At 45.5% G+C, this 27,638-nt stretch overlaps 1 protein-coding gene across 1 annotated transcript in view; it reads right to left on the bottom strand.

The window, feature by feature from the left end:
* Nucleotides 1–20,749, bottom strand: part of LOC125462802 (leukocyte surface antigen CD53-like) — a 31,531-nt gene extending 10,782 nt beyond the window's left edge. The window contains exons 1-4 of the mRNA XM_048553195.2: nt 20,524–20,749; nt 6,270–6,345; nt 4,857–5,045; nt 2,600–2,674 (exon numbers count right to left, since the gene is read on the bottom strand). Of these exons, the coding sequence (XP_048409152.1) occupies nt 2,600–2,674; nt 4,857–5,045; nt 6,270–6,332 (327 nt within the window). The 5' untranslated portion in view covers nt 6,333–6,345; nt 20,524–20,749. The remainder of the gene's footprint in view (nt 1–2,599; nt 2,675–4,856; nt 5,046–6,269; nt 6,346–20,523) is intronic.
* Between the last annotated feature and the right edge of the window lie 6,889 nt (nt 20,750–27,638).

Here is a 27,638-nt window from a genome sequence, read left to right as displayed (position 1 = left end):
GTTCTCCCTCTCTCTATGATCATACCTGGGTTTGCTGGTCTGGACCAGGCAGATCATTTGAAAAATAAATCACTAATGAATCCCCCAAAGACTTGATCCTTGGTATTTTTTCACCTATTAACCAACCCCAGTAAATCACCCACAATCTCCAAATGATTAATGTACATAGAAAGACCATTAAACTCAATGCAGACCATCAAAGGGGCTGGAGGAGGCGCTGGGGCAGGAGGGGAGTGGGTGAAAGAAAGGGGAGGGAAAATGGAAAGGGAGAGGGGGAGAAAGAGGGAAAGGCAGTGGAAGAGAGAGATTGTGAGAGATGGGGGGGGGAGTAGAGGGAGGGAGAGGGGGTGCAAGGAGAGGGGGCGGAAGGCGGGTCGTAGGGTGGAGAGGGTGAAGGAGATGGGAGTGGGAGGGAGAATGGAAGGGAGAGGGTAAAAGAAAGGTGGGAAGGAGGGAAAGAGGGAAAGCAGGAGGGAAAGAGAGTGGGAGAGGGGAAATGTGGAGGGAGAGGGGGAAGGGGAAGGAGATGGCAAAGGAGAGGGAAAAGGGGAGTGAAAGGGTGAGGGGGAGGGAGAGTGAGGGGGTAGAGCGACAGAGTGAGAGAGAGGAAGGGACTTATGTTGGCATATCTGCTTCCAAATAGTTAACATTACTTCACACTGACCCCAGCCACCCAGTGCAATTTCATAGCATGACCGAACTCCCATTCCCTCCCCTTGGCTCATCCCTAATACTCCTCATTACAAAGCTATCAGCATCTTCATTTTTTGTGGTTAGCACCCGATGTAATGTATGTTTCTTTCTGTGACAATTTGTGTGTGCCGTTTGGCTTTCACTGGTAATTTGAGCCATTCACTTCCATTTGCTCGCTTTGCATCTTTTCATTTCGTCCTCTCTCTCAGACCTCTCTCTCTTGTCTTTATGCCTCTATCAGTTCTCCTGTATCAGATTCTAACCCCTGCCAGTCCTCTCTCTTTCCTGACACTGCGCTGGGCTGGATTTTCCTCTCTGATCAGCTCACAGATTCCCGCTGTGTCCCTTCATCATCCAGGCACACAGTGTTGTCTCCCAGACAAGGAAATGTTGGGCCCTGATGCTGCTCCTGGCCTGGGCCCTCACACTCATCCCATCCCTGACCCAGAGCACCAACAGCTTGTCAACTCAACCCCAAATCCAGCAGGCCCTTGTGCCTTGTGTACTGATGTACTCCATGTGCCAGACCATGCGGCTTCCTCATCAGCACTGCCTCATGAGCCTTAGACCCTGACTGTCCATTCTCCACTCTCTATATGCTATTTTCTACATTCATTCATGGGGTATGCGCATCGCTCGCTGGCCAGCATTTATTGTCCATCTCTAGTTGCCCTTGAGAAGACAGTGCTAAACTGAACTGCTGCTGTCGGCATGCTATAGGTTGACTCACAATGCCGTTAGGGAAGGAATCCTAGGATTTTGACCTGTCACACTGAAGGAACAGCGATATATTTCGAAGTCAGAGGACAGTGAGTGGCTTGGAGGGAACTTGGAAGTGGTGGTTATCCCATGTACTGGTGCCTTGTCCTTCTGGATAGAAGTGGGCATGGGTTTGGAAGGCGCTGTCTGAGGACCTTTGGTGAATTTCTGCAGCACGTCTTGGAGATAATACACGCTGCTGCTCTAAGCTGGGGCTGATCACATTTGTCTTTCTCCCACCGAAATGACATGTTCCATCTTATCAGCAAACCAAGCCCCGACAAAAATCTTTGCTCCCCACCACAACAGCTTTCAGCTTTAAAGTCCTGACAGTAACTGGAAACTCCAGAGGCCCCCTTCATCTCCCTCAAGTACAGGTCATCAGTATCTAAGCCAGTGCATGGAGTCTCAATGGGGGAACACAGAATTTGGGATTAGATGGATAAGAGACAAATGTTTTCTAATAAATGTCTTCTACAAGAGACTGTTTAACCATCCTCTCTTTATATTCAATGCTATTATCATCACTGATTCCCACCAATGGCTTTCTTTGAGCTTGGGACAGTCATCAGTGATCAAGAATATGAGTAAAATTCTAATACTCAAAATACCAAATCCCAAGGTAAGATGAAGATCTAACTTAGTACAAATAACTCATCTGCAGCGATGATGAAAAAGACACTGATGTGAAGAGAGTTTTGCACTATTGGTATCTGTAGAGAACCTGTGATCCCAAAGTCTTCCCATTCTAACCCAATCAGAGTCTGCTTCTAGGATGTCTGCAATTGGTCAGAAAGTGATTGGCCAGGCCATTGTGCCGATGATGAAGCCAAAAATCTCTCTGTATTGATTCAAACTTCAACCCTGGCGATCAAAATCGAGAAGTCAGCAAATCTAAATAAAAACAGAAGTTGCTGGGAAAGCTCAGCAGGTCTGGCAGCATCTGTGGACAGAAATTGAAGCTAACATGATCGATCGAGTGACCCTTTCTCAGAACTGTTCTGAGGAAGGGTCATTCAACCCGAAATGTTAACTCTGATTTCTCTCCACAGATGCTGCCAGACCTGCTGAGCTTCCCCAGAAACTTCTGTTTAAGTTTCTGATTTACAGCATGCATGTTCTTTTGGTTTTTAGTGATCAAACCTACCTTATTTTCATAGAAGAAGACGATGATGGCAACTGTCACTTCAATCAGAAGGATCAGGAGGAGCAATATGAAGAACTAGAGACAGGAAAGAGAAACAAGCCTATGAGTATCAGGAAATATTCCTCTCACACCAAGAGGAGTCACCAGGCTGAACAATTTGGGAGCTGTATGAGAAGGCAGTCTGACGCTAAAAGTAAATTGATGCAAATGATTCCTGTGAGGTGGGGAAAGTTATCATTTAGACAGCAGCTGGTCAATATTAACTGGAGATACCATACAGCTAAATTTCCTGGAATTCCCACCTTGATCATTTTTATGGACAATTATGTTTGTGTAGAGAACTTTGTTTGAGGAGATGAAATGTGTGGTTAAAGCCCATAATAAGATAGAGCGCTTACTTTGCGTAGAAGGAAGAGCTGCTAGAAATTGGATTTTCTTTTTGCTTAATGCTCTAACGCTCAGATGCCCTCTGACCGTAGTGTCTAAACATACGGAAACTGGCAGCAGTTATAAACAGAGGCTTGTGGCTGGACTTCAAGCTGGGAGCCAGTTCCTGGCAATGACAATGATACTGAGAATAGCCATTTGGGTGAGATGCCAGTGGACAGCTGGTACCAAGAGAACTACCACCCACCAACTGTTAGGATCTTGAGAGGGCAATGCCTGGGAGAGAGAATAACACAGTGCCTTTAAATAACCTCTGTTTCTATCACAGCTTTTCTGACCTCAGGGGGACCCCGGTGATTTTAGAGCAAACACTGGACCTCCTGAAAGATCAGTAACTTCTACTGGTTTATAATTTCATGGGATCTGGGCGCTGCTGGTGAGATATGCATTTATTATCCAGTGCTGATTAAGAACCAGTTACATCGCTGTGGGTGTGGAGTCACGTGTAGGTCAGACCAGGTAAGGATGGCAGTTTCCTTCCCTGAAGGACATTAGTGAGCCAGATGGGCTTTTACAAGAATCGATGGTAGCTTTGAGGTCATCATCATCGAGACCAGCTTTTCATTCCAAGTGTATGAATTAAATTGAACTTTTACCAGTGGCGACAATGATTTGAATCCTTGTCCCCGGAGCATTTGTCTGGACCCACGGGGTTATTAGCCCCATGGCACTGCCACTACACCACTGTCTTCCAGCTGTTGCTGGAAATGTAGCAGCAATTTACAAACAGTGAGGTCCCCGAACCTCACTGAGATAAACAGTCAGATGCAGCAATGGTGTGGAGTGACAGGCAGATCTCTCTTGCTATCTGTCCCAACAGGGCTATCAAGGAGATTGCTTCCTGCCACCTGAGAGGGCAGACAGTGAGGAGACTGCTTTCAGGCACGTCTGACAGTTCGTCCTTCCCTCAACTGATGAGTCAGCCTCACGAATGGGCCATCTTTAATCCTCAATCAAAATGACTCAATATCGGGTTGTTCAATTAGCCATGCCGTCTGTGGGAGGTTGCTTTGTGCAAAGTGGTGGCTGTGTTCCCTACGTTCGAATGATGAGGGCACCTTCAAAAAGTTCTCATGGACTTTAAAGCACTGTAAAATATGCAAGGATTTATTTATACTTTTTCTGTTTGCAGTATGCTTGATATTGATCTAATAATATGGACACCACTCCCGTTTTACTCTGTGCTTCCTTACTGTTCTTCAATCCTTGTTTGGTACAGCATCTGAACAAAACTACAGACTTTTAAGTCAAAAGAAAGAAAAAGGAGGATCACTAAATCATGTACATGTCTCTTTTTATCTCTATCCAAAGGCCTGCCACTATTCCTACATCCTTCAACTCTCCTCCCCCTACCCAATCCCCATCCCCCATCCTCATCCCCATCCCCGCATTCCCATCCCATATTCCCCACTACCCCAGCCCTCACATGCCCATCTCCTACTCCCCCATCCCATTTTCCATCACTATGAACCTCTGCACCCCCACCTCCATTTTCATCCCCATCCACCATATGCCACTCCTCACCCCATTTTCCAACCGCCATGCCCCTCTCCAACCCTCATCCCTACTCCACCATCTCCCATTCCCCTGCCCCCATCTACCATTCCCCCATCCCTCCAACTTCACCCCCATCCTGCATCCCCATTGGCCCCTCCCTCAAACCCATTCCCTAACCCCAGGCCCAGCCCCATTCCCATTCCCCAGCCCCAGGCCCAGTGCCAGTCCCAATCCCACTCTTAGTCTCAGCTACTTAGCCAAACTGGTTAATCTTCGGCAAGTCAGTCAGAATGAAGATACAGGTAAAACGTACTGACAGTAGCAGGCATTTGTTTTCCTTGATCGCTCCCATGCAGCCCAGAAAAGCCACCACCATGGTGACTGTTCCCACGACGATCAGAGTGTTGGCTATGGAGATAGACGGCAGACTGGAGAGCAAAGCCCCAAAGTTATTCAAGGTCAGCAGATAGATACCAAATCCCAGGATAGCACATCCGCTGATCTGAAAGAGATGAGTATACAGTGTCACCACAATGGGAGATAGCTAGTTCACCTCCTCAAACTGTTACACCATGATGTGATAAAGGAACCAGACTGCATTCCTGATTCTGGGCTGTGTGAATTGGATCAGGCTGGCTTTTGGAATGGACTGTATTGTTGGGTTGGTCTGTATCCATGGTGCTGGGTTGTGCTTGTGGGTTTGGGCTGTGTTTATATAATTAAGGAGTAACACTGTCCTTTCGATTGCAGTGGAAACCTGTACACCCTGTACCATCCAATAGACCTTTGGATCCGTGTCAATATCCCAATGCAACTTCTTCAATTAGACATTCACCCAACATCTGGAAACATCTTGAAAATGTCTCCAGCTCTGAGATGGAGTCAGAAACGTCACAGATTTTGAATGTACTTAACTTATTATTAGCCAGGAAAGGTTAGAGGAATTAAAACCTGTTCCAACTCCTGGCTAACTACAAAACTGCCCCCTGCGCCAAACTCGCCACATATAAACTCTCATGACATAGGCTCCTCCTGTACCCCCTCAACCCATCAAACATCCTCCAGCTACCCTAAAGTACTCCCACAGCCAACCAGCAATGACTCCCATCCTGACTCCTCCCACCCAACACTCCTGCCTTGAGCCCTGTGGATAGTGGACATGTTGCAGGGATGCAGAGGATGAGTTCTCACTCGAGCTTTCCCAGCATTGGACCTGGTCTTGTTGCCACTGTGTTTTTGTTGATAGTCCAGTTGAGTTTTTGGTCAATGGAAACACCCAGAATATTGATAATTGGGGAGTTCAGTGATGGTACCACCATTCAGTGTTATAAGGCAACTATTAAAGTCTCTCTTATTGGAGATGATCATTGCCTGCATTTGTGGGGTACATATATTACTTTCCACTTTTCAGCTAGAACCTGACCTTGCTGCAGATGGACACAGACTGTGCAGTCACAAGATAGTACTGAACATTGGGTGATTATCAACAATGAGAGGTGATTCCATTGAAATATATAGGATTTTTAAGAGGCTTGACAGGGTAATTGCTGAAAAGAAGGTTCACCTCATGGAAGAATCCATGACCGGGGGCATAGTTTAAATTAAGAGGCACCAATTTCAGACTGAGATGAGGAGGAATTTCTTGCCTAAGAGAGTTGTGATCCTCTGGCCAACTGTGGACTAGAACTTTGTTCTATCTACTGCTCCCACAGGAATCTGCACTTACCCAAAATAGTAAGTTGAACACGAACAGCATGTATTTCAGAGACTTCAAGCATGTTTCTGCCATTTTGAGGTTTCCGCTGCAATCAAAAGGACAGTGTTACTCCTTAATTATATAAACACAGCCCAAACCCACAAGCACAACCCAGCACCATGGATGCAGACCAACCCAACAACACAGTCCATTCCATAAGCCAGCCTGATCCAATTTACACAGCCCAGAATCAGGAATGCAGTCTGGTTCCTTAATCACAGTCTAGCATCAGACAAAATCCTGTTTCATAAACACACCCAGCATATAAACACAGCCTGATCCCGTAAACACAACACAGTGTCAGAAATGCAGTCTGGTTCCATACACACAAGCCAGTATATAAACACAGTCTGGCCCCGTTTACACAGCCTTGCTCCATTTACACAGCCCTGTCTCACACACAGCCCGATCCTAGAAGCACAGATTAGAATAAATACAGAATGGAGCAGCAGTATTAATGAATTGTTACAGTGTTCAAGGACACAATTCATGTCAGCTCTGTACAGGTATTATTCCCTTGATATAAGCTATTCTAACCCTTCATTACTGTGAACATTTCAGTTAAATGTACTCTCAATCTTCTATAAGCAGAGCAACTCCAGGATTTGCTAATGAACCATGACACCCCTCATTTCTGAAAACACTCTCAACAATCTTTTATCACTCTCTCATGGCTTCCAATCCTTTCTAAAAGCTGTTGAAATTTTCTAACCAGAAATGTTACTATATACCTCTGGCACAGGTGGGACCTCAGCTTGGGGACTCCTGGCTCAGAGGCAGGGACATGACCACTGTGCCACAAGAACCCTTCTGAAAGCTAGCACCCAGCAATTAACACAATCTCCAGTTGAGGTTGTTCTGGTGTTTTATAAAGTAGCATCTAAACATCCTTAATTTTCTACAACATGCCTCACTTGTAAAAGCCAAGATCCCATTTGCTTTTATTGCCATTTTCTCAACCTGCCCCGGTAGTTAGACGTGTTTGTACATTCACCCTCAGCTCCCTCTTCCCCTGCACTCCCTTTACAATTGTACCTTTTGTTTTATATTGTCTCTCCTCATTTCCCTATCAGAATCAATCATTTTGCACTTCGGCACATGAAGTTTCAAGTCCCTGCCCAACCCTCCAACCCATTGATAGCTCTTGAAGTCTATCACTACCCTCCTTCCAGTTCACAACACTTGATGTGGCCAGTAAGCAGAGAAGCCCACTATCTTGGACGGTTGGACCAATTTTATATTCAGTGCACTTTTGACTGCCTGGACATTAGATATCTACATGTATATTCTTCAGGCTGTTCTGTTTTCATTAGGTTGCAAATCCTAAAATTCAACATTTTCCTAGTGTAGTCAGACTCACTTTCTTCAGTGACATAACACTTCTTTATTTGCTCTTAGATACATGTGTTATTGAATGCAACTATCTATACTGCGCTTTCCTTCTGTTTTCCAAACTGTCTCATTATTTTGGCTGCTTTGCCGCTGTCAAAGTGTTGTGAGTTTTGTAATTACTGTGAGTATATTCTTAGATTATTACACTACGTCTCCACTTGAGGTTTATCTCCTACTGGGTATACATAATTCCACCAACTTGTTCTGTAATTCATACATGGCTATTATTATCACTACCATCATTATCATCATCCCATCCCCTATTACTCCTCAGAGTCCAAATCTCAATGGGAAAATTGCTTTGGAACTCTGACTGGTCACCCCAATCTGGTTTGTTTGATTTCCATTACAAAGCTGATGATTTCTATTCATTCCTGGGACTGAATGGAAATCAATACAGTACATATTCTGCCTTTGATTCACTCTCTTGGATTTTGTTCTTCTTCCCTACAATGACAATATCTTTCTAATGTCACTTTTTCAAAAGCTTCCCTATGCTAAGTTAGTCTCTGCTCCTGGAGGACAGATCCATCATGCCACCACACTGCGTCCCACTTCTCTCTCCATCTAACCCCACTCTTCCTTCAAGCAATGTGCTATTCTCTAGAAACAGCATGCACCTCAACTATATAATAAAGTCTATCAGAGATAATAGGAACTGCAGATGCTGAAGAATCCGAGATAAGAAGGTGTGGAGCTGGATGAACACAGCAGGCCAAGCAGCATCAGAGGAGCAGGATCCTATAATGCTGCTTGGCCTGCTGTATTCATCCAGCTCTACACCTTCTTATCTTTATATAATAAAATCCTCAGACACAGGCTCGATTGTTGTCAGTTCTCTAATCTGCAGCTCCACTGTTTTCTGAAGTAAATACTTTGACCTTGCCTAGCCAATCCTCGCCTACTGTCATCTCTCCAATTCAGTATCCTCTGTGCCCCTCCAGAATAGGACAAGATCCCTACAGTAGCAGTCCAGAGAATGTGGCTACAGGTCTCAATCTAATATAATAAAATGTGAGGCTGGATGAACACAGCAGGCCAAGCAGCATCTCAGGAGCACAAAAGCTGACGTTTCGGGCCTAGACCCTTCATCAGAGAGGGGGATGGGGAGAGGGAATTGGAATAAATAGGGAGAGAGGGGGAGGCGGACCAAAGATGGAGAGTAAAGAAGATAGGTGGAGAGAGTATAGGTGGGGAGGTAGGGAGGGGATAGGTCAGTACAGGGAAGACGGACAGGTCAAGGAGGTGGGATGAGGTTAGTAGGTAGATGGGGCTGCGGCTTGGGGTGGGAGGAAGGGATGGGTGAGAGGAAGAACCGGTTAGGGAGGCAGAGACAGGTTGGACTGGTTTTGGGATGCAGTGGGTGGGGGGGAAGAGCTGGACTGGTTGTGTGGTGCAGTGGGGGGAGGGGACGAACTGGGCTGGTTTAGGGATGCAGTAGGGGAAGGGGAGATTTTGAAACTGGTGAAGTCCACATTGATACCATATGGCTGCAGGGTTCCCAGGCGGAATATGAGTTGCTGTTCCTGCAACCTTCGGGTGGCATCATTGTGGCAGTACAGGAGGCCCATGATGGACATGTCATCTAGAGAATGGGAGGGGGAGTGGAAATGGTTTGCGACTGGGAGGTGCAGTTGTTTGTTGCGAACTGAGCGGAGGTGTTCTGCAAAGCGGTCCCCAAGCCTCCGCTTGGTTTCCCCAATGTAGAGAAAGCCGCACCGGGTACAGTGGATGCAGTATACCACATTGGCAGATGTGCAGGTGAACCTCTGCTTAATGTGGAATGTCATCTTGGGGCCTGGGATAGGGGTGAGGGAGGAGGTGTGGGGACAAGTGTAGCATTTCCTGCGGTTGCAGGGGAAGGTGCCGGGTGTGGTGGGGTTGGAGGGCAGTGTGGAGCGAACAAGGGAGTCACAGAGAGAGTGGTCTCTCCGGAAAGCAGACAGGGGTGGGGATGGAAAAATGTCTTGGGTGGTGGGGTCGGACTGTAAATGGCGGAAGTGTCGGAGGATGATGCATTGTATCCGGAGGTTGGTAGGGTGGTGTGTGAGAATGAGGGGGATCCTCTTAGGGCGGTTGTGGCAGGGGCGGGGTGTGAGGGATTTGTTGCGGGAAATACGGGAGACGCGGTCAAGGGCGTTCTCGATCACTGTGGGGGGAAAGTTGCGGTCCTTAAAGAACTTGGACATCTGGGATGTGCGGGAGTGAAATGTCTTATCGTGGGAGCAGATGCGGCGGAGGTGGAGGAATTGAGAATAGGGGATGGAATTTTTGCAGGAGGGTGGGTGGGAGGAGGTGTATTCTAGGTAGCTGTGGGAGTCAGTGGGCTTGAAATGGACATCAGTTACAAGCTGGTTGCCTGAGATGGAGACTGAGAGGTCCAGGAAGGTGAGGGATGTGCTGGAGATGGCCCAGGTGAACTGAAGGTTGGGGTGGAAGGTGTTGGTGAAGTGGATGAACTGTTTGAGCTCCTCTGGGGAGCAAGAGGCGGCGCCGATACAGTCATCAATGTACCGGAGGAAGAGGTGGGGTTTGGGGCCTGTGTAGGTGCGGAAGAGGGACTGTTCCACATAACCTACAAAGAGGCAGGCATAGCTGGGGCCCATGCGGGTGCCCATGGCCACCCCTTTAGTCTGTAGGAAGTGGGAGGAGTCAAAAGAGAAGTTGTTGAGTGTGAGGACGAGTTCAGCTAGGCGGATGAGAGTGTCGGTGGAGGGGGACTGGTCGGGCCTGCGGGACAGGAAGAAGCGGAGGGCCTTGAGGCCATCTCCATGCGGAATGCAGGTGTACAGGGTCTCAATCTGCCAGTTTCAGTCAGAGTAAAATCTAGACATAAATAGCTGTTATTAGCGAGCATTAGGCTGTCAGATTGCCTTTAAAAGCTCTCTTCACTTGAGAAGGAAATCTGCCATCATCACCGAATCTAGCCTGCATATGACTCCCATATCCAGGATACTGTGACGGACTCTTAACTGCCCTCTGGCAACACTGCTTCAGTTGTTGGTTCAAAATTGTTACAAGATCCACCAGTATCCTTTCTGTGTAACCATAACAACACGATAAATGTCAGCTTTCTCACCAATTTCCGCACCACAGGAGTAAATGAAAGGACGTCACTGTTTTACTTCCCGTTATCTCCATAGCCATGCCCATGACAAAGTCTCCAACATTAAGCTGTGGAATTTCCTACAGCTCAGCATTAACAGGCCAAAGTACATTCTTCAGCTCATTTCAGAATCTCTAATTTCATCTCCAAAGGTTTGTAACTGCAGGCCTCTGCTTGACTTCTCCAAGTTTACAATCCCACAGTTCACCCATCACCTGAGCTGTCAGCCTTCAGTAATATTCCCCCATTTCCACACCACAATTCTATGACCCTGAAATCTTTGATCATTGCTTCGTCAGCTCTAGGCTCAAAGACTGTAGGGTTTTGCCCTCTGCAGCCGTCATGCTGTCTATTAAAAATTCTGCTGAACCTTCAACTTGCCTTTGTGGACCTCCAGTTACATCCACTGGTTAATCCACAGTCCTGTGCACAGATTCCGCTGAGCCCTCACTCCTCCTGACCCTGTTGTCCAACTGACTGCAGCCCTTCACCGGGGCCACCAGTTACTGATCCTTCACTTACTCCAAGTCTGGGTCATCACTAACATCACTACACTTCAATTCCTTACCCAGCTACCCCACTGCTTGGCTACATCAGTGCCCTCCTGTGAGTTGGACATTATCATTGCATGATAGCAAATCTCAAAGTTGCCACCCAGGTTGATAGTGCTGTTAAAAAGGCTTACGGTGTGTTAGGTTTTATTGGGAGAGGGATTGAGTTCCGGAGCCGTGATGTCATGCTGCAACTGCACAAAACGCTAGTGCGGCCCCATTTGGAATATTGCATGCAGTTCTGGTCGTCCCATTAGAGGAAGGATGTGGAAGCATTAGAAAAGGTACAGAGGAGATTTACCAGGATGTTGCCTGGTCTGGAGTGCAGGCCCTATGAAGAAAGGCTGAGGGACTTGGGTCTGTTCTCATTGGAGAGAAGGAGGCTAAGAGGGGATTTAGTAGAGACGTACAAGATGATCAGAGGATTAGATGGGGTGGACAGTGAGAGTCTTTTTCCGAGGATGATGACTTCAGCTTGTACAAGTGGGCATAGCTACACGTTGAGGGGTGATAGATTTAAGACAGATGTCAGAGGCAGGTTCTTTACTCAGAGAGTGGTAAGGGCGTGGAATGCCCTGCCTGCCAATGTAGTTAACTCAGCCACATTAGGGGCATTTAAACAGAACTTGGATAAGCAGATGGATGACGATGGGATAGTGTAGGGGGAGGAGCTTAGATTAGTTCACAGGTCTGCACAACATTGAGGGCCGAAGGTACTGTTCTACGCTGTATTGTTCTATGTTCTATGTTCCATCTCACTGAACCTGTAGACTCATCAGTTTCCTGCTTGTCCTATTCCAAGAGGTTACCATGGGCAACCATCCTGGGAACACTCAGCTGTACCCATTCCTCAGGGTAGTTAACATTAATACAGCAAAGTTTGAAATTGCAGGATCATTTCTCCTGTGTGAGCTGAAGCTTGAGGGTAGCTTGCCATTCAGTGGCAATGACAGATGTTGATGCTCTTCACCGCACCTACAAGGAATTAGCAGGTACAGATGACTGCAACTCACCATCCAACAGCCCTCACCTCAAACAGCTGGCACTTTTGTATGACAGTCTCCTGGATCAAGCTGCCTGCTGCTTCCCACTTGGATCAAACAAAGGATAATTACCATCTGATACACCTCTGAACAGCAGCTTGGAGGTCAGCCATGACTCAGTGGAAAATTTCTCACCTCTGAATCAGACAGTGCCAGGTTGGAAAAGTGCTCACGCCTGTGAGGCTCACACTCATTAGGAGGTGCCGTCCCTCAGCGTGAGGTGTCAAACCAAGATTCCACCTGCCCGGTCTGCCGGTCGGTTAATCAAAGCAAAACACAGTGTAAGGAAGAGTGAAGGAGCTCCCTCCTGGTGTCCTGAATAATAATTATTCCCTGCGCCACATCACAAGCAAACATCGTCATCTCTCTCATTGGAACAGTGGTGCAAACATTGGCTGCCTTTTTTTTACATTAAGTCTGTAACTGCACCCCGATACAAGAAGCTACACGGCATAATGGAACAATTGAGGGTGTGAAAAGCTTCAAGCTGCAGCTAAATCGAGAAAAGTGCAGAGGATGCTTGGTGTATCAGTTCTGATGGGACGCTGCAGCCTTCAGCCTGGAGGTTTCTGTTCTGAGTAGCCCACCCAAACAGGCAGCCACCTCCTCTCTAAGTGAGAGGCCACTTCCTGCTTCTACTTCCGGCCTGAAAAGGAAATTCCCCGATCTGCTCTGAGTTCAACACATGAAAAAGCAAAACGGCTCAGTGAGCGTGCTGTGCACAAAGGAGCCAAGCACCTTCTCTCTAACTCAGAGTTCAACCTCTGCCATACATCGAATCGTGTCTCGAGAGCGAGGAGGATGGGATCCATGCTGCGTTCTTGTAACCCTTCACATTCCTTTAGGGATTCAGGGCTCAGTGGTGCGCTGTGTTGTGTGGCTAATGAATTTCTAAGACAGTCAGATTACAATAAGGTCAATGATATTGAGAGAGGCCTGCAGTGGAAACAGCTCGATACTCAAAATGAGGAGAGAGGGAATGGCTGGTACCGTTTGCAATGATCCTTCGAATATATTTGTACACCTGCTTATAGAATCTAGCTTTTATTTCAAACTATTGTCAATAGGTATATAGATTTATATGGCTATGATAGTAGCTGTGTGTTCAAAATAGATATCCATATACTACCTTCTATAGATATATCTGCCAACTTTACCACCAATGTTGCTTCACATTAAGGCCCCCCCTGCTGTTGGAGGTTAATTAATTAACAGCTATTAATAGGAAGGCTCACAGCCAGAGTAATAACATGGCCTGTCTTCATCCTTCTGATGGGTGTGGAATTTACCACTGAATCATGACTATAAATGTCTCTGACATTTGACTCAGATGTGAAAGGGACTTTTTCACAAACGCAGTTAGCTCAGAACCAACTGATTATAATTTCTTAGAAGCAAAGGAAGTGCTTGAGCATGGAGCGGAGGGATTTCAGAGGGGAAGTTGTCCAAATTTGGGACCTGAGGACAGAATTGGCTCAAAGGAAGAGCCACCATAACCTTAAAATAAAGTGGAAAATGTGTCTCACTCTGGAACCAATCTGTGGCACAACTGAAAGGATAAGTGTCCTCTCTCAGCACAATACGCCCTCTCACTTTCTTCAGCTGCTCACATTGCTTTGGGGAAATGGGATGTGTCAAACTTCAAGTAAAAGTTCAAAATCATGTGCAATAATAATCTTGGTTGGTAAAGTGTGAATGTGAGCTCAGCTGGCAAGATGTTTCAGTAGATTGCTGATTAAAATCACACAAGTCAAATGTCGTTTTAATTTAATCAAAGTTAGTTGAAGGTTTGAAAATGCCAGTCATTGTGTTTGAACAATAAATGCTTTAAGGTCCAGGAGGTGAAGGGAACAGACCCGAGGAGGGTGAGATAACATGCAGTTGGCCTGAGAGAAGATAACAGCTGGTTGACAAAGTTGCCGAATCATAACAAAACCTTTATCTCTATTCTAAACTATAATTAAGGTGTATCCCTAACCCAACTCGTTCTCCTAATCTGAACCAGAATCAAAATACTAACCCAACTCTGGCCTCTCCTAAACCTGACTGTACACCAAAGCTTGATAACTGATTTCACCCTTAGGGTCCGAAACTTAATCCAAATCACAAGCAAAGCACCAGTCCTGACTTTAATCCTGATCACAGTCCAGGAGTTGAACCCAGACCTGGTAGTTTGGAGTTATTCATTCATGTCATTTCAGTGGAGAGTGCAGGGGGTGGTGGGGGGAGCAAGCCAGGTGCAGCACCAGGTAATGCTGAAAATGAGGTGAGGCTACCAAAAGGGGTGACTTGCCGAGCAACATAAGCAGCAAACGATAGACAGGGCTAAGCATTCCATACAGGAAAAGGCAATAACTGCTGGCCCTGTCAGCGATGCCCTCGTCCTGCGAGTGAATTAAAAAAAAATCCAGCCACGAACAATGGTGGAAAATTCATCATCAACAAAGAGATGGAAGGTCTCGTTGACAGTGTTATCCTGTGAGCTGTGCTATCCTGCCCAGTTTGGGTTCCCCCAGGGTCACTTATGAAGGGTCTAGGCCCAAAACGTCAGCTTTTGTACTCCTGAGATGCTGCTGGGCCTGCTGTGTTCATCCAGCCTCACACTATGTTATCTCGGATTCTCCAGCATCTGCAGTTCTCATTATCTCTGATCACTTAGCTCTTGACCTCATTACAGCCGTGGTTCAAACACAGACAAAAGAGCTGAATTCCAGAGGGGAGGTGAGAGTGACAGCCCCTGACATCAAGGCTGCATTCGAACAAATTTGGCCTCAAGAAGGCCAAGAATCATTGGAATCAATGTGTATTGGGGGACAAACCCTCCAGTGGTTGGAGTCACAGCCGGCACACAGGAAGATGATTGTGGTTGTCATAGATCAGTCATCACAGCTCCAAGGCTTCTCTGCAATAGATCCTCAAGATAGTGTCCCAGGGCCAAACATCTTCAGCTGCTTCATCAATGACCTTCCCTCCATCATAAGGTCAGAAAAAGAGATGTTCGCTGATGATTGCACAGTGTCAGCACAATTCGCAAATCCTCAGATACTAAAGTGGTCCATGTCCAAATGCAGCAGACCTGGACAATACCCAGGGTTGTACTGACAAGTGGAAAATAACATTTGTGCTATGCAATGACCATCCCCCACAAAATAGAATTTGACCATTACCTTGGCAATTCAGTGACGTTACTACATGCCATGACCGTAAGCTACCCGTCCAACATTTACAATGCACAAGTTTGTAGAGTCAAGGAATACTCTCTGCTTGCCTGGATGGGTGCACAGCATTCAAGAACTATCCAGGTCAAAGCAGTCCACTTGTTTGGCACCTTATCCAATATCTTGACCATTTAGTTCCTCCAGCACTGACGCTCAGTCGCAGCAGAGTGTACTATCTACAAGATGCAGAAATTCACCAAGGCCCCTTAGGCAAGACCTTCCAAACGCACAACAATGACAGTCTAGAAGGACAAGGGCTGCAGGTACACAGGGATGCCAGCACCTGCAAGTTCCCTTCCAAGACATTCACCTCCTGACTTGGAAACATATCACCATTCCTTCTTCTAATAGGGTCAAATCCTGAAAGTACCCCCTCCCTCCCTGCTCCATCATAGCATTGCGGATGTACATCTAGATACAACTGCAGCAAAAACTGCACTAAAAGCTAGCAAACAATTTCAGTGCATGAGAGGGAAGGCAAATAGAGCGTTGGCTTTTATTTCAAAGGGAATACAGTATTAAAATAAGGAGGACTTACTAAAACTATACAGGGCACTAGTTGGAACACCGTGAACAGTTTTAGTCTCTATCCTTTTGGAGGTGATAAATTTCCTTCCACATGATGCAATGCAACGATGACATTCACGATATCGTTCTGACTAAAGGCCCTGGTCCTTATAATGCAAAAAAGTGGATTATAACAACTGCAAAAATCCAGTTTGCTACGCATGATGTCACGATCTTGTCAACTTGGTGATGAGTTTTATTATGGCGACCTGTAGACTTATCATTGTACCCATGTGAGTAACATGACAATAAAGCTAATTCTAATTATAATTCTAACAGGAAGGAAAGAAAAGTGCAGGGATTAGTTTGGAGTGATACAGGATGACGAGAGAAAATGTAGCAGTGGGGTAAGTTTTGGAGGAGGACTGGAGAATGTGGAGACGATGGAGCAACGGAATTAGTTTAAAATTGATACAGGGTTGCAGCAAGAGCCTGGCCATTGGGATCAGTGTTGAGATTGATCTATGGGCTTAGTGAGGATGAAAAGGACTATGGAATAGGCTCTGATGGTGATGCTGATCCTCGATCAGAGTGGCAACAAAAACAACACACATTGCAAATGTGGGCATTCTTGTAGAAAATTGATATGTAAATGTGTGATGAGTCACCTGGCTATAGCTGGAGGGCTGTGCTAAACAGGAAGAACCTTGAGAAAGGTTGCAGAAAGCAAACTGAAAACAAAGAAACTGCAGCTTGCGGCTTTCCACTGCACAAGCTAATGACAACACAAGGCTGCTCACCTCTGATGCCTTATAAAGAAGACAGTTGTAAAACTTTGGCCAAATAGTTCTAGTTTTTTTTGCTGAACTCACAGGAAGCAGCCTAGTTTTTAACCCATTGGCTGTGCCAGAAGAAGTGGGCTGTTTTGACCTGGATGGTGTTAAGCTTCTCATGTATTGCTAGAGCTGTGACCATCCAGACCAGTACGGAGTATCCTATCAGTCTCTTGACTTGTAAATGGTGGACAGGCTTTAGTTTGAACTAAGACTGTAATAAGGTCAGGAGCTAAATGGCCTGGCAGAACCTAAACTGTGCATCACTGAGCAGGTTATTGCTGAGCAATTACCATTTGATAGTGCTATTGATGACACCTTCCATCACTCTACTGATCAATGAGAGTAGACTGATTGGGTAGTAATTGGCTGGGTTGGACTTGTCCTGCCTTTCACAGACAGGATGTACCCGGGCAATTTTCCACATTGTCAGATGGTTATCAGAGATGTAACTATACTGGAACAGCTTGGCTAGGTGTGCAGCAAGTCCTGGATTGGCCTTATCCCGGCCCATGTTAGATATCATATTCTGGAGATGAGTCCGGGAGCTATAAACTTGCACTTTTATCTCTTCCATCCTCATTTCCCAAGACTTCCCCAACATTTCTTCCAGATGTAGCAGTGATCTACTTGAATTCTTTCAATTTAGCTTACTGCATCGTCTGCTCAAAATGTGATCTTCTCTACAGTGGGGAGACCAAACACATCTTCAGACCATGAGCTCTATCCTCCATTTTGAGTCTTCCCCCTGCTCATGTCTTGCTTCCATGAATACTCTTCAATTAACTCACACTGTGGATCTATCAGTTTTTGTCTCTACCATCACCACTCACATTGCCTTGTGTTCTGTGACACCTGTGATCTCTGATTTCCCCCACCTCTCTAACCTCACCTCCTCATCCAGATGCTCATCGCGACATGTTTCAACATGAAACCCATCACTCCCCGACTTCTCCAGCTCAGGGATAGGAACTCCGTTTCTCTCCATGGATGTTGCCAGATCTGAGTTTCTCCAGCACTTTATTTATATTGCAGAGATTATTGAACTGATGACATAGTGTGCAACCAACGTCAGTAAGGTAGTTCAACTCAAATCAAGAATCAGAGCAGAATGTTTATATCAATTCTGATAATAGTCACCATAATGTCAAAGGAAGTTGAGTGTCAGTAACTGACAGTTAATTCAATGCAACAAACCACATAAACAACCTTGTTAAGAGCTCATAGCTCTGCTTTAGGTCAAGTGCTTCCTGTTATTCCTTTGAAAAGTGTTCTTTCCAACCTGCCAAAATAACTTAAAACAACAAAACTAAAAGTAATGGGACACAGCTACATCAGTAATGGAGAATGCTGGGTAGTAAAACTCACAGGTTTGACAGCATTTAAAAAGAGAGAAACCAAGTTAATGCTTCAGGTCAGGCATGACCGTGCCAAGACACAAACTCAGTTTTGCTCTCGGCAATGATGCCGCCCAAACTGTTGAGTTTCGCCATGGTTCTCCAGATCTGCAACATCAGCAGTTTCTTGATGTTAGTCTAATTAAAAATTGGGTTTTTTAAGTAATGCAAGTCTTAGTTCTCCACCAAGAGCGGAGTAACTGGAATGTTTCAAGACTATCACGTGGCAGAAAGCAGTCCTTTAGTGCATTGCATTTGTGTGAATTCTCGAAAAGAGCTATTTAACTCACTGAAATTCCCCTAGTAGTTCCGTGAAATCTGGGCCATCCTATGTTATGTCTAATAACTGCCATGTATTTAAAACAATCCCTAACAAAGCCAGAGACATCCCTTAAAATTTCCAAACGATATAAAGAGTGGGATTACCCTGGCTAAAAATCATTAGTTAAGGATTTGTTCCTGAGACGTTAAGTATGAGCACACAGGAGAAGCGACTTCTCAAAGCCAGCAATAACATTCTGAACAGGAGCTCCCTCTATCCTTGAAAGGGGTTCGAAATATTCCAAGTCCCATAGGTCCCTCCCAGCTGCTCCAGGAAGAGGATCGGCAGTTGTTGGGTCTGTCAGAGATTGGGTGACAGTTTGAGGTCTTTCTCTTCCTTCAGGATCAGGTGTAGGGGGCCCACTCCGAGACGAGGCCGCTGTTTAAATCATTTGAGCCCAAACTGATCTCTCAGAGGCTTCAGAAGTCATTTTCCAGAGAGAAAGACCAGTTGTATTAAAGTAATAGTTAGAAGTGAAGGGTTTGGTGGTACTAGATTTTAATCAGAGCAGATGTGCCATTGGCTAGTTTTACTGTTCTTCTCCCCTCGGATGTCTGAGCGATACCAGGTAAGAGGGTCATCAGAGAGAGAGAATGAAGTTAAAAGGAGGTTGAGGGAAAATTGAGGGAACAACATGAAAAATTATGCTGAAGACAATCAGCGAAACTGTTGAAGCCTTGTAAACAGATTTTAGATATCTGCAAAGGGAACAGTGAGGAGATGGAGAGACGTTTGTTAACAGCGAGTCAGGAGGATCAGGAATGCACTGCCTGCGACATTAGTGGAAACAGATTAATTCGTAATTTTTCCTTATGGAGGCGCCCAGTCATTACCACGTGTTCTATCCACAGAGGGAGTGCAGGAATAATCACCTTAAACTTGACTTTGGGGACTTGCAGTTGTTAAATGACTACATTTCAGAAAGGATTAGATAAATATCCCTGGGTATGGGGCTGTGGGTAAAAGCAGAGAGGAGTAGCATCACTTTCGACAACAGGCGACGAATGACCAGCAGTTGGGGAAAGACTAACGTCACCACGTCGAAACCTGAGGTGACCAGGGTGACTGTCTCTAACAGCAAACTGTGCTGCCGGGGTTTCTCGGGAAATCTTTTGGCTTATCAAAAAAAAACCCTGTGGAGTTTCACAATCACAAGTTTATGTTACACATTTTCAGAAGAAAGGCTTGCATTTGCACAATTTCTTTCGCACACTCAGTACACCCAGAAAGCGTTCGAAGTGTGGACTCTGAAGTCGGAGGCCTGGCGGTGACTGCGTACACAACCAGCTCCTGAAAACATCAAAGCAATAGTGACCTGTGCCCACACTGTTATTTGAGGAATAAATCTTGGCCATTTCAAAATGGGATTCCTTGTTGGCACATCTTCCAAACAGCGCTGCGTCTGTTTTTAAGAGCCGCTGGGATGGCAGATACGCTCCTGGTATAACATCCTCCCCACCCTCCAACCCCAATTTCAGCGCAGCCCTGCCTGGACTGTCCTCCTTCAGTCTCCCTGGAGTGAGCCCAGGCTCAGTGTCTCGCAGTAAAAGCGTTTCGCCTGGACCAAGGCTGTGCTTGTCCCCGAACTAGCAACGGCTGAGTTGAGGATCTCTCACTGATTTGAGCCTACATCGAAACATAGGAAAGGACCAGTAATTTGGCTGATCGCAGGCTTCAGTGTGATCACGCTGATCATTCAACTTCGTCCCCCGTTCCTGCTTTCTCCCTGTACCCTTTTGATCCTTTTAGCCTCTTAAACTATATCTAACCCCTTCTTAATTTTATAGCCTTGCCATCCCAACGCTATCCTGACCTCTGGCAGGGCTCCCGCAGTGTAACATGATCTGATCAGTACCTTGTCTCCTCGGAGTTCTCCCGCTAACTTCTCGCCAACGTGCGCTCGTCTCTCAAAAGCCCTGGGTCGTTTCGTTAATCGTTTGGACCCCCGAAGGGAGTTTCTTTTTTCAGCAGCAGTTTCTCACTTGCAGTCTTTTGACAATTGGTTTCCTTTCCGGGCGCCTTGAGCTGGGGGTGGGGGTGTTGGAAAGTTACAATCCGACAACGTCACGACGTTACAGCACAGCAAACGGGCTGGTGAGTGAATGTATTTATGGTCCAAGGAAATGAAAGTGAAGCTGCAGTTAAACTTCACTTGGCACTGTTCTAATTCGGTACTCGGTAAATTTTGTCCGGTTTCGTGTGTACTGGTTAAACGCATCTTCACTTAAGCAGGTTAAATTCAGCAACAGATGGAGAGAGACACATTCTGCCCAGCGGTTCTAAATAAAACAAGAACTGCTGGAAATCTGAAATAGACACAGAGTACGCTGAAGAAACTCAGCCCGCCTGGCAGCATCTGAGGAGAGACATACAGAGATACCCTTTCTAGTTTGATATGATTCCTCTTCAGAGCTGTTATGAGAAAGAGTCACTCTACTCAAATCCTTGCAGAGATTCTGAGTGTTTGCTTCACTGAAGATGGAACTGTTAGCGAATGGCCCCACTGTTAGCTTTGCAATCTGTGAATATCACATATCTCAACTGAATGATGGTTGGCAATGTCGGTCCAATTGGTCTATTTATTGTTGAGCTAGTTTTCCAGGAGTATTATGAATCTTTGAATGTTGCCATGATCTCACAGAGCTGTTTCAAATAGATATTACATATATATTCATGTGTAATTGATTCGATTTGATTTATTGTAGTCACGTGCATGTAAGTAGTTAAAAGCTTCGTTTGCGGGTAGAATAGGCAGATCATAGTAAGCAAAGACATGCAGATTATAGGGTGCTTGGACAGAGAGAGGCGTACAGGTTACACAGCGCATGGAGTGCGCAAAGTAGGTTCAATATTAACCACATCAGAAGTTAGAAGGATCATTCATCAGTCTAAATACAACAGGGGCTTAGAACAAGAAAATGCACCTTAGTGCTTCACTGGATTGCTGTAAACAGCACATATGACCGTTCTGCATTCTGAGGTATTAGGGACAATCCGTAAGTCGTTGGAGTATCCTAGAGAAGGAAAGCCTGGTTTATAGAGAGAGGGTGAAAGATTAAAGAAGGGAATGCCAGGGAACTGAAGGCACTTCTGTTATTAGTGGTGCAGTTAACATTGAGAGAATACTTAAAAGGCTCAATTGGGAAGAGGGCAGATATTCTGATGGGGTGTTGGGGTGGAGGAGATGGTCGTGATTGGGAGAGACCGGAAGATTGGAGGGATTGAGAAAAGTTTAGCATTTTAAAACAAGAATGAAAGAATTAAATGGCTGTGAAAGGACAATGGTACATAGAGAAGCATGGAAAGGAATGGAAGGGTCAGGGCAAGTTTTTCAGCATCATATTTAAACATTGATTATTCAGTATCTCTATCCATAATGTTATAAAAGCAGACCCTATCAGTCTTCCAGTTTCTGGCTATCCCTCACATCCAGAGGGTACACATGCTTTAATGCAGAGTTTGCTGCCATGCATCAAAATGTGTTTCTCCAGGTCTTGCCCCTTACAATTGTGAATGGTGGTGGACAATTAAACAACTCACTGGAGGAGGAGCTCCACAAATATCCCCATCCTCAATGATGGAAGACCCCAGTGCATCAGTGCAAAAGATAAGGCTAAAGCTTTCACAGCAATCTTCTTCAAGGAGTGCCATGTGAATGATCCATCTCGGCCCCCTCCAGTGGTCCACAGCATGATAGACACCAGTCTCGAGCCAATTCGATTCACTTCATATGATGTTGAGAAACAGTTGGAGGCACTGGATACTACAAAGACTATGGGCTCTGACAACATTCCAGCAATATCACTGAAGTCTTGTTCTCCAGAACTTGCTGCTCCCCCGGCCAAGCTGTTCCAGTACAGTTACAACACTGGCATCCTCCCGACAATGTGGAAAATTGCCTAAATACGTACTGTATATAAAAAGCTGGACAAACCCAACCCGGCCAATTACCATTCCATCAATCCACTCTCGATCATCAGTAAAGTGATGGAAGGTGTCAGTAACAGTGCTATCAAGCAGCACCTGCTCAGCAATAACCTGCTCAGTGACACCCAGTTTGGGTTCCACCAGGGCCACTCAGCTCCTAGTCTCATTTCAGCCTTGGTTCAAACATAGACAAAAGAGCTGAATTCCAGAAGTGAGGTGAGAGTGACAGCGCTTGGCTGCATTTGACCAAATGTGGCATCTGGGAGCCCTAGCAAAACTGGAATCAATTTGATTTGGGGAAAACTCTCTGCTGTTTGAGTTATATCTGGCACATAGGAAGATGGTTACAAATGTTGGAGATCAGTCGTCTCAGCTTCAGGACATCTCTGCAGGAGTTTCTCCATGTAGTGTCCCTAGGCCCAGCCATCTTCAGCTGCTTTATCAATGACCTTCTCTCCACTATAGGGTCAGAAGTGGGGATGTTCACTGATGATTGCACAATGTTCAGCACCATCAGTGACTCCTCAGATACTGAAGCAGTGTCATTTTTCAGGCTACAGTTACTGCTTTGAGCCATGTGAACTGACCTGGCAGGATAGTGACATCAGCACTGGCATCACGCTTCACTTCGACAGAGTGTCTATTTGATGTCAACAAGATTTGTAAATCCCAGGTTAGTGGGATTACCAAATTCCCTCATAAGTGATTTGGTTTTATTTTATAAAGGGAGTTAAAGGTGGGAGGAGAGGTGGAGAGAGCAGTTAATAAAGTGTATAGGGTTCTCAGCTTTATTAGTGGGGACAGAGACTATGAAAGCAAGGGAGTGACGTTGAAGTTGTACAAGACACTTGGTAGACCTCAGCTGGAGATTTTTGTGCAGCAATGGCACCGCATAACCGTCAGGATGTGAACATATGGAGAGAGAGCTGATGTGATTTACAACAATGGTTCCAGCAATGAGAAACCCCAGTGATGAGAATAGATTGAAGAAGTTGGGACTGCTGTCCTTGGAGAGAAGAAGGATGAAAGGAGATTTGTTAGAGGTTTTTCAAAATCCTGAGCAGGCTGGATAGAGTAGATAGGATGAAGTTATTCTTGTACAGAGACAAGGACAGGAAGGTATAGATGTAAAGTGATTTGTGAAAGGTGAGCTGTGAGATGTAAGATATGTGATTCTGATATAAACTGAAAGGAAGCAAAAACTCTCTCACACAATACATTGTTCGGGAATGGAAGGTAATGCCTGGAAACGTGCAGGAGGCAGGTTCAAATTGAGGCATTCAAGAGCGGCATTGAATGATTATTTGGATGTAAATGGAGTGCAGTGGTACGGGGATAAGGCAGGAGATTGACACTGGCTAATGATGCTTATTTGAGGAGCCAGTGTCAGCACAATGGGCCGAACAGTCTCATTCTATGCTGTGACACTTTTGTGATTCTGAATGTAACTGTCATTGCTTGGCTTTCAAAGGCATTACACTTGCTGAATCCCTCGATGCCAACATCAGGGCGATACCTTGTCACATTCTCATAATCCCTACTGGATGGAAGCAAGCCATTCAGCCCATCGAGTCCACATCCACCCCCTTAAGAGCATCACTCCCTCCTACCCTATAATCCTGCATGGCTGACCCATCTAGCTTGCATATCCCTGGATACTATGGGCAAATTCCATGGTCCATCCACCTAACCTGCACATCTCTGGATTGAGAGGGGAAGCCAGAGCAGGGAGAGAATGTGTGAGCTCCACACAGACAGTCCCCTGAGGGTGAATCGAGCCCGGGTTCCCAGAGCTGTGAGGCAGCTAACCACTGAGCCATCATACCACTTATGTCTGGACATCTGCATCTCAAACAGAAGCTTAGGAGCAAGGGGCAAGGATTAGAACTGCAGTGAGATACTCACTGCTGCAGTCCTAACAGAATGGCAAGCCTGGGGAGGAATCATAATGAACCCTTCTGATTCACCATCTGTTTAGTCAGCAACTAATCTTATTAAAGGGGAAGTTGTCTAAAATTTCCTCTAATGCTAATTCAATTTGAACAAGGAACTCGAAATTGGATCTGAAGATAAATAGCCACATAAGTAGACTTTCAAAGAGATGACTTAATTGGGAGTCCAGGTCGATTCAATTCAGCCCATTGTATCAATGAGGCCTAAAGCACAACAAGATGTGTAACCAGAAGCCTTTCAATGGAAAGCTGAACTCATAGAAAGGTTGGATACTATGTTTATTCATCTCCAGTGTAAGCATAGCCACCCTCCAGCACAAGCTCAACTATCCACCAATCTACACTTATCTCCTTTCTTAAAATAATACATCCCTGTATCTCTGCTGACACCACAACCGAAACTTTTGTTATACATTATGCTCTTCGGTGGTTCAGGCTGAAAAAAAATTCTTTTCTTGATAAATCTAATGACTCTAGCAGTTCATTTTGACCCAAGAATTCTTCTATCCCCTACCTGTGTGAATCTTTAAAGATGTAGGATCAGAAGTAGGCCATTCAGTCCATCAAGCCTGCTCCACCATTCAATGAGATCACTGATGATCCTTAACTCATTTTCCTACATTTTCCTCAATACCTCTGACTCCCTATCTGATTAAAAATATGCCCGGGCCAGGCTGGAATATAAGCCTTGAGGCCTCTCTGTGGTAAATTAAGAATTCCACAGATTCACTACTGCCTGCGAGAAGAAATTCCGCCCCATCCCTGTTTGAAATGAAGATGTGCCTCCTTGTCTATGTTTTATTCTGATGTTATGTGCTCTGGCCCTGAATTCTCCCACAATGGGAAACAACTTTTACACATCTACCCTGTCAAGTCCCCCAGAATCTTGCTTCAGGAAAGGTCTCCTGTAATTCTTATAAACTCCACTGAGTACAGACTCATCCTACTCAAACTCTATGCATAAGGCTCCTGGGATCAACGGAATGAACGTTCTCTGGACCATCTCCAATGCTAGTGAGTCTTCTCCATGGGGCCCAAAACTGTTGACAGTGTAGCCCAATTCGTGTCTTGTATAGTTTCAGCAAAAGCTTCCTACTTTTGCTCCTTATGACATTGAAATAAAGGCTGATATCCCATTTGCCATCCTTTTGGAAGAAGTGGAAAATCTCAGTAGGTCTGGCACCATCTATGGTGAGTTCAATGTGACTTCTTCAGATTGAAAATCTTAATCACTTTGGTAATATTTTGAAACTATCGCCAATTGATTATTTCCAAATTGGTCTCATCTTGTCACAGAGTTTTCTCAACCTGCTGTTATTCTGCACGGTGGGCCTTAGCATTTCATCCTGGTTTTACCGTCTGCCGGTACAGGGCGCCACTGCAGGCTGTCATCTACCAATGATCCTCAGTTACCAGAAAGGACATGGGATAGCAACTGAGCTTGGCCGAAAACTTACAAAGGACAGTATGGCGCAGCAGCAGTGTCCTTTTCCCTGGGGCGGAAGGTCTGGGTTCAAGATCCACCTGCCCCAGATGCGTGACATAACATATCTGAGCAAGCATATTATATGTCAAGAGTGACATTCAGTGACATTAACTTGGATAGAACTGGATATCAAGCTTGGCATATAATGGGATTTGATGCAATATCCCCCGAGAGAAGCTTCTAGAAGGTAAAAAAGCACAAACCATTACTTTGAAGCAAATTGCATCTGTTTGTGATGCTTGGGAATCCTACTCACTGTGTTAGTCAGGCATCACCTACGTACCTCAGGAAATACTCTCGGGCCAATGCTAGTGGACACTATGCCATACTGAATCAGGAAAATTTGGAAAAGACCAGAATTGAAATCATATTTGGAGGCTCCATTGCTCCAATAGTGGAAGAACAGACAGCAACCTCTCACCCACCTCCCCATCTCCCCACTCCCAAAACAACTCCCACTCCTTGGTAGGCCTCCCCCATGCCAAACGCACTCACACCCAAGGTCTGGAAGTACCACTAGTGATTTGTAACAATGTTAATCTTGCCAACACTACTCACGTTGAATGGGAGAGATTGGTATACATGTAACCCCAGCCAGAGTGCATTCTTTGCACTCTAGGCTTCTTCCAAGTAGTAAACATTATGCATGATCAGCTTTATCTGGGGCGGCATGTGATAATTAGCAAGAGGGCTGTAAGGAATGATTCTGTCACTAAGAGAATGCCAGGCTGTTTTTTTTTTACCAGTTTGTGAGACAGCTGTCCCAATTTTGGCACCAGGTTCCAAGACTCAAAGGTAACTGGGCAGGATGTGCTTTTATTGTGCCCAGGATGCAGAAGACTTTGTATGACCTCCCCAAACATTACCTCCAAGTGCACAGTCCGAAAGGTGTGTAGGCTGGGTGGATTGGCCATGGGAAATTGCCCATAGTGTCCAGGTATGTGCAGGCTGGGTGGATATGGTAAATGTAGGGCAATGGGGATAGGATGGAGGTTTGGGCCTGGGTGGGGAGCTCTTCAAGGGATTGATGCAGACTTGAAGGGCTGAATGGCCTCTTTTCTCACTGTAGGGATTCTATGATATGATAACTTTTCATTTTAGTATTAGTCCACCTGAATGGCTCATTAGGGCTTATCTAGAGGATAGTTAGTGTCTACTACAATGCTGTAGGTCTGGAGTCACGTGTGCACCAGACCAGGTAAGGATGGCAGATTTCCTAAAGGCGATCAGTAAACCAACTTGCTCTTTACGATGATTTCATGGACATCATTCCAGATTCAAGTAATAGATTGAATTTAAATTCCCTAGCTATTGTGGTGGGGTCTGAATTTTGTTCCCCAGATCATTGATTCAGATTTACAATCCAGTGATACAACCATAATACCACCGCTTCCCACGGCGATAGTGTCAGGATCTGATGGCTGATCGATGGTGACTCAGTTACAGTTCTGAGTGACCCACTCACTAAAGAATATCCTGTTGTCCTGCTTTACAACTGACAGTTGCAGCTGAGAAATGGACTACATCCAGCTGTGTGTAGGAAATGGTCACAAGAGTAAAATTAGAGTCAGTTCCTATTTCAGTTCCGCTATAGTCAGTTTCCTC

This window comes from Stegostoma tigrinum, chromosome 21, assembly GCF_030684315.1.
Source record: "Stegostoma tigrinum isolate sSteTig4 chromosome 21, sSteTig4.hap1, whole genome shotgun sequence".
NCBI lineage: Eukaryota > Metazoa > Chordata > Chondrichthyes > Orectolobiformes > Stegostomatidae > Stegostoma > Stegostoma tigrinum.
The sequence above is the reverse complement of the archived record's forward strand: the minus strand, read 5'-3'. Positions and strand labels throughout refer to the sequence as shown.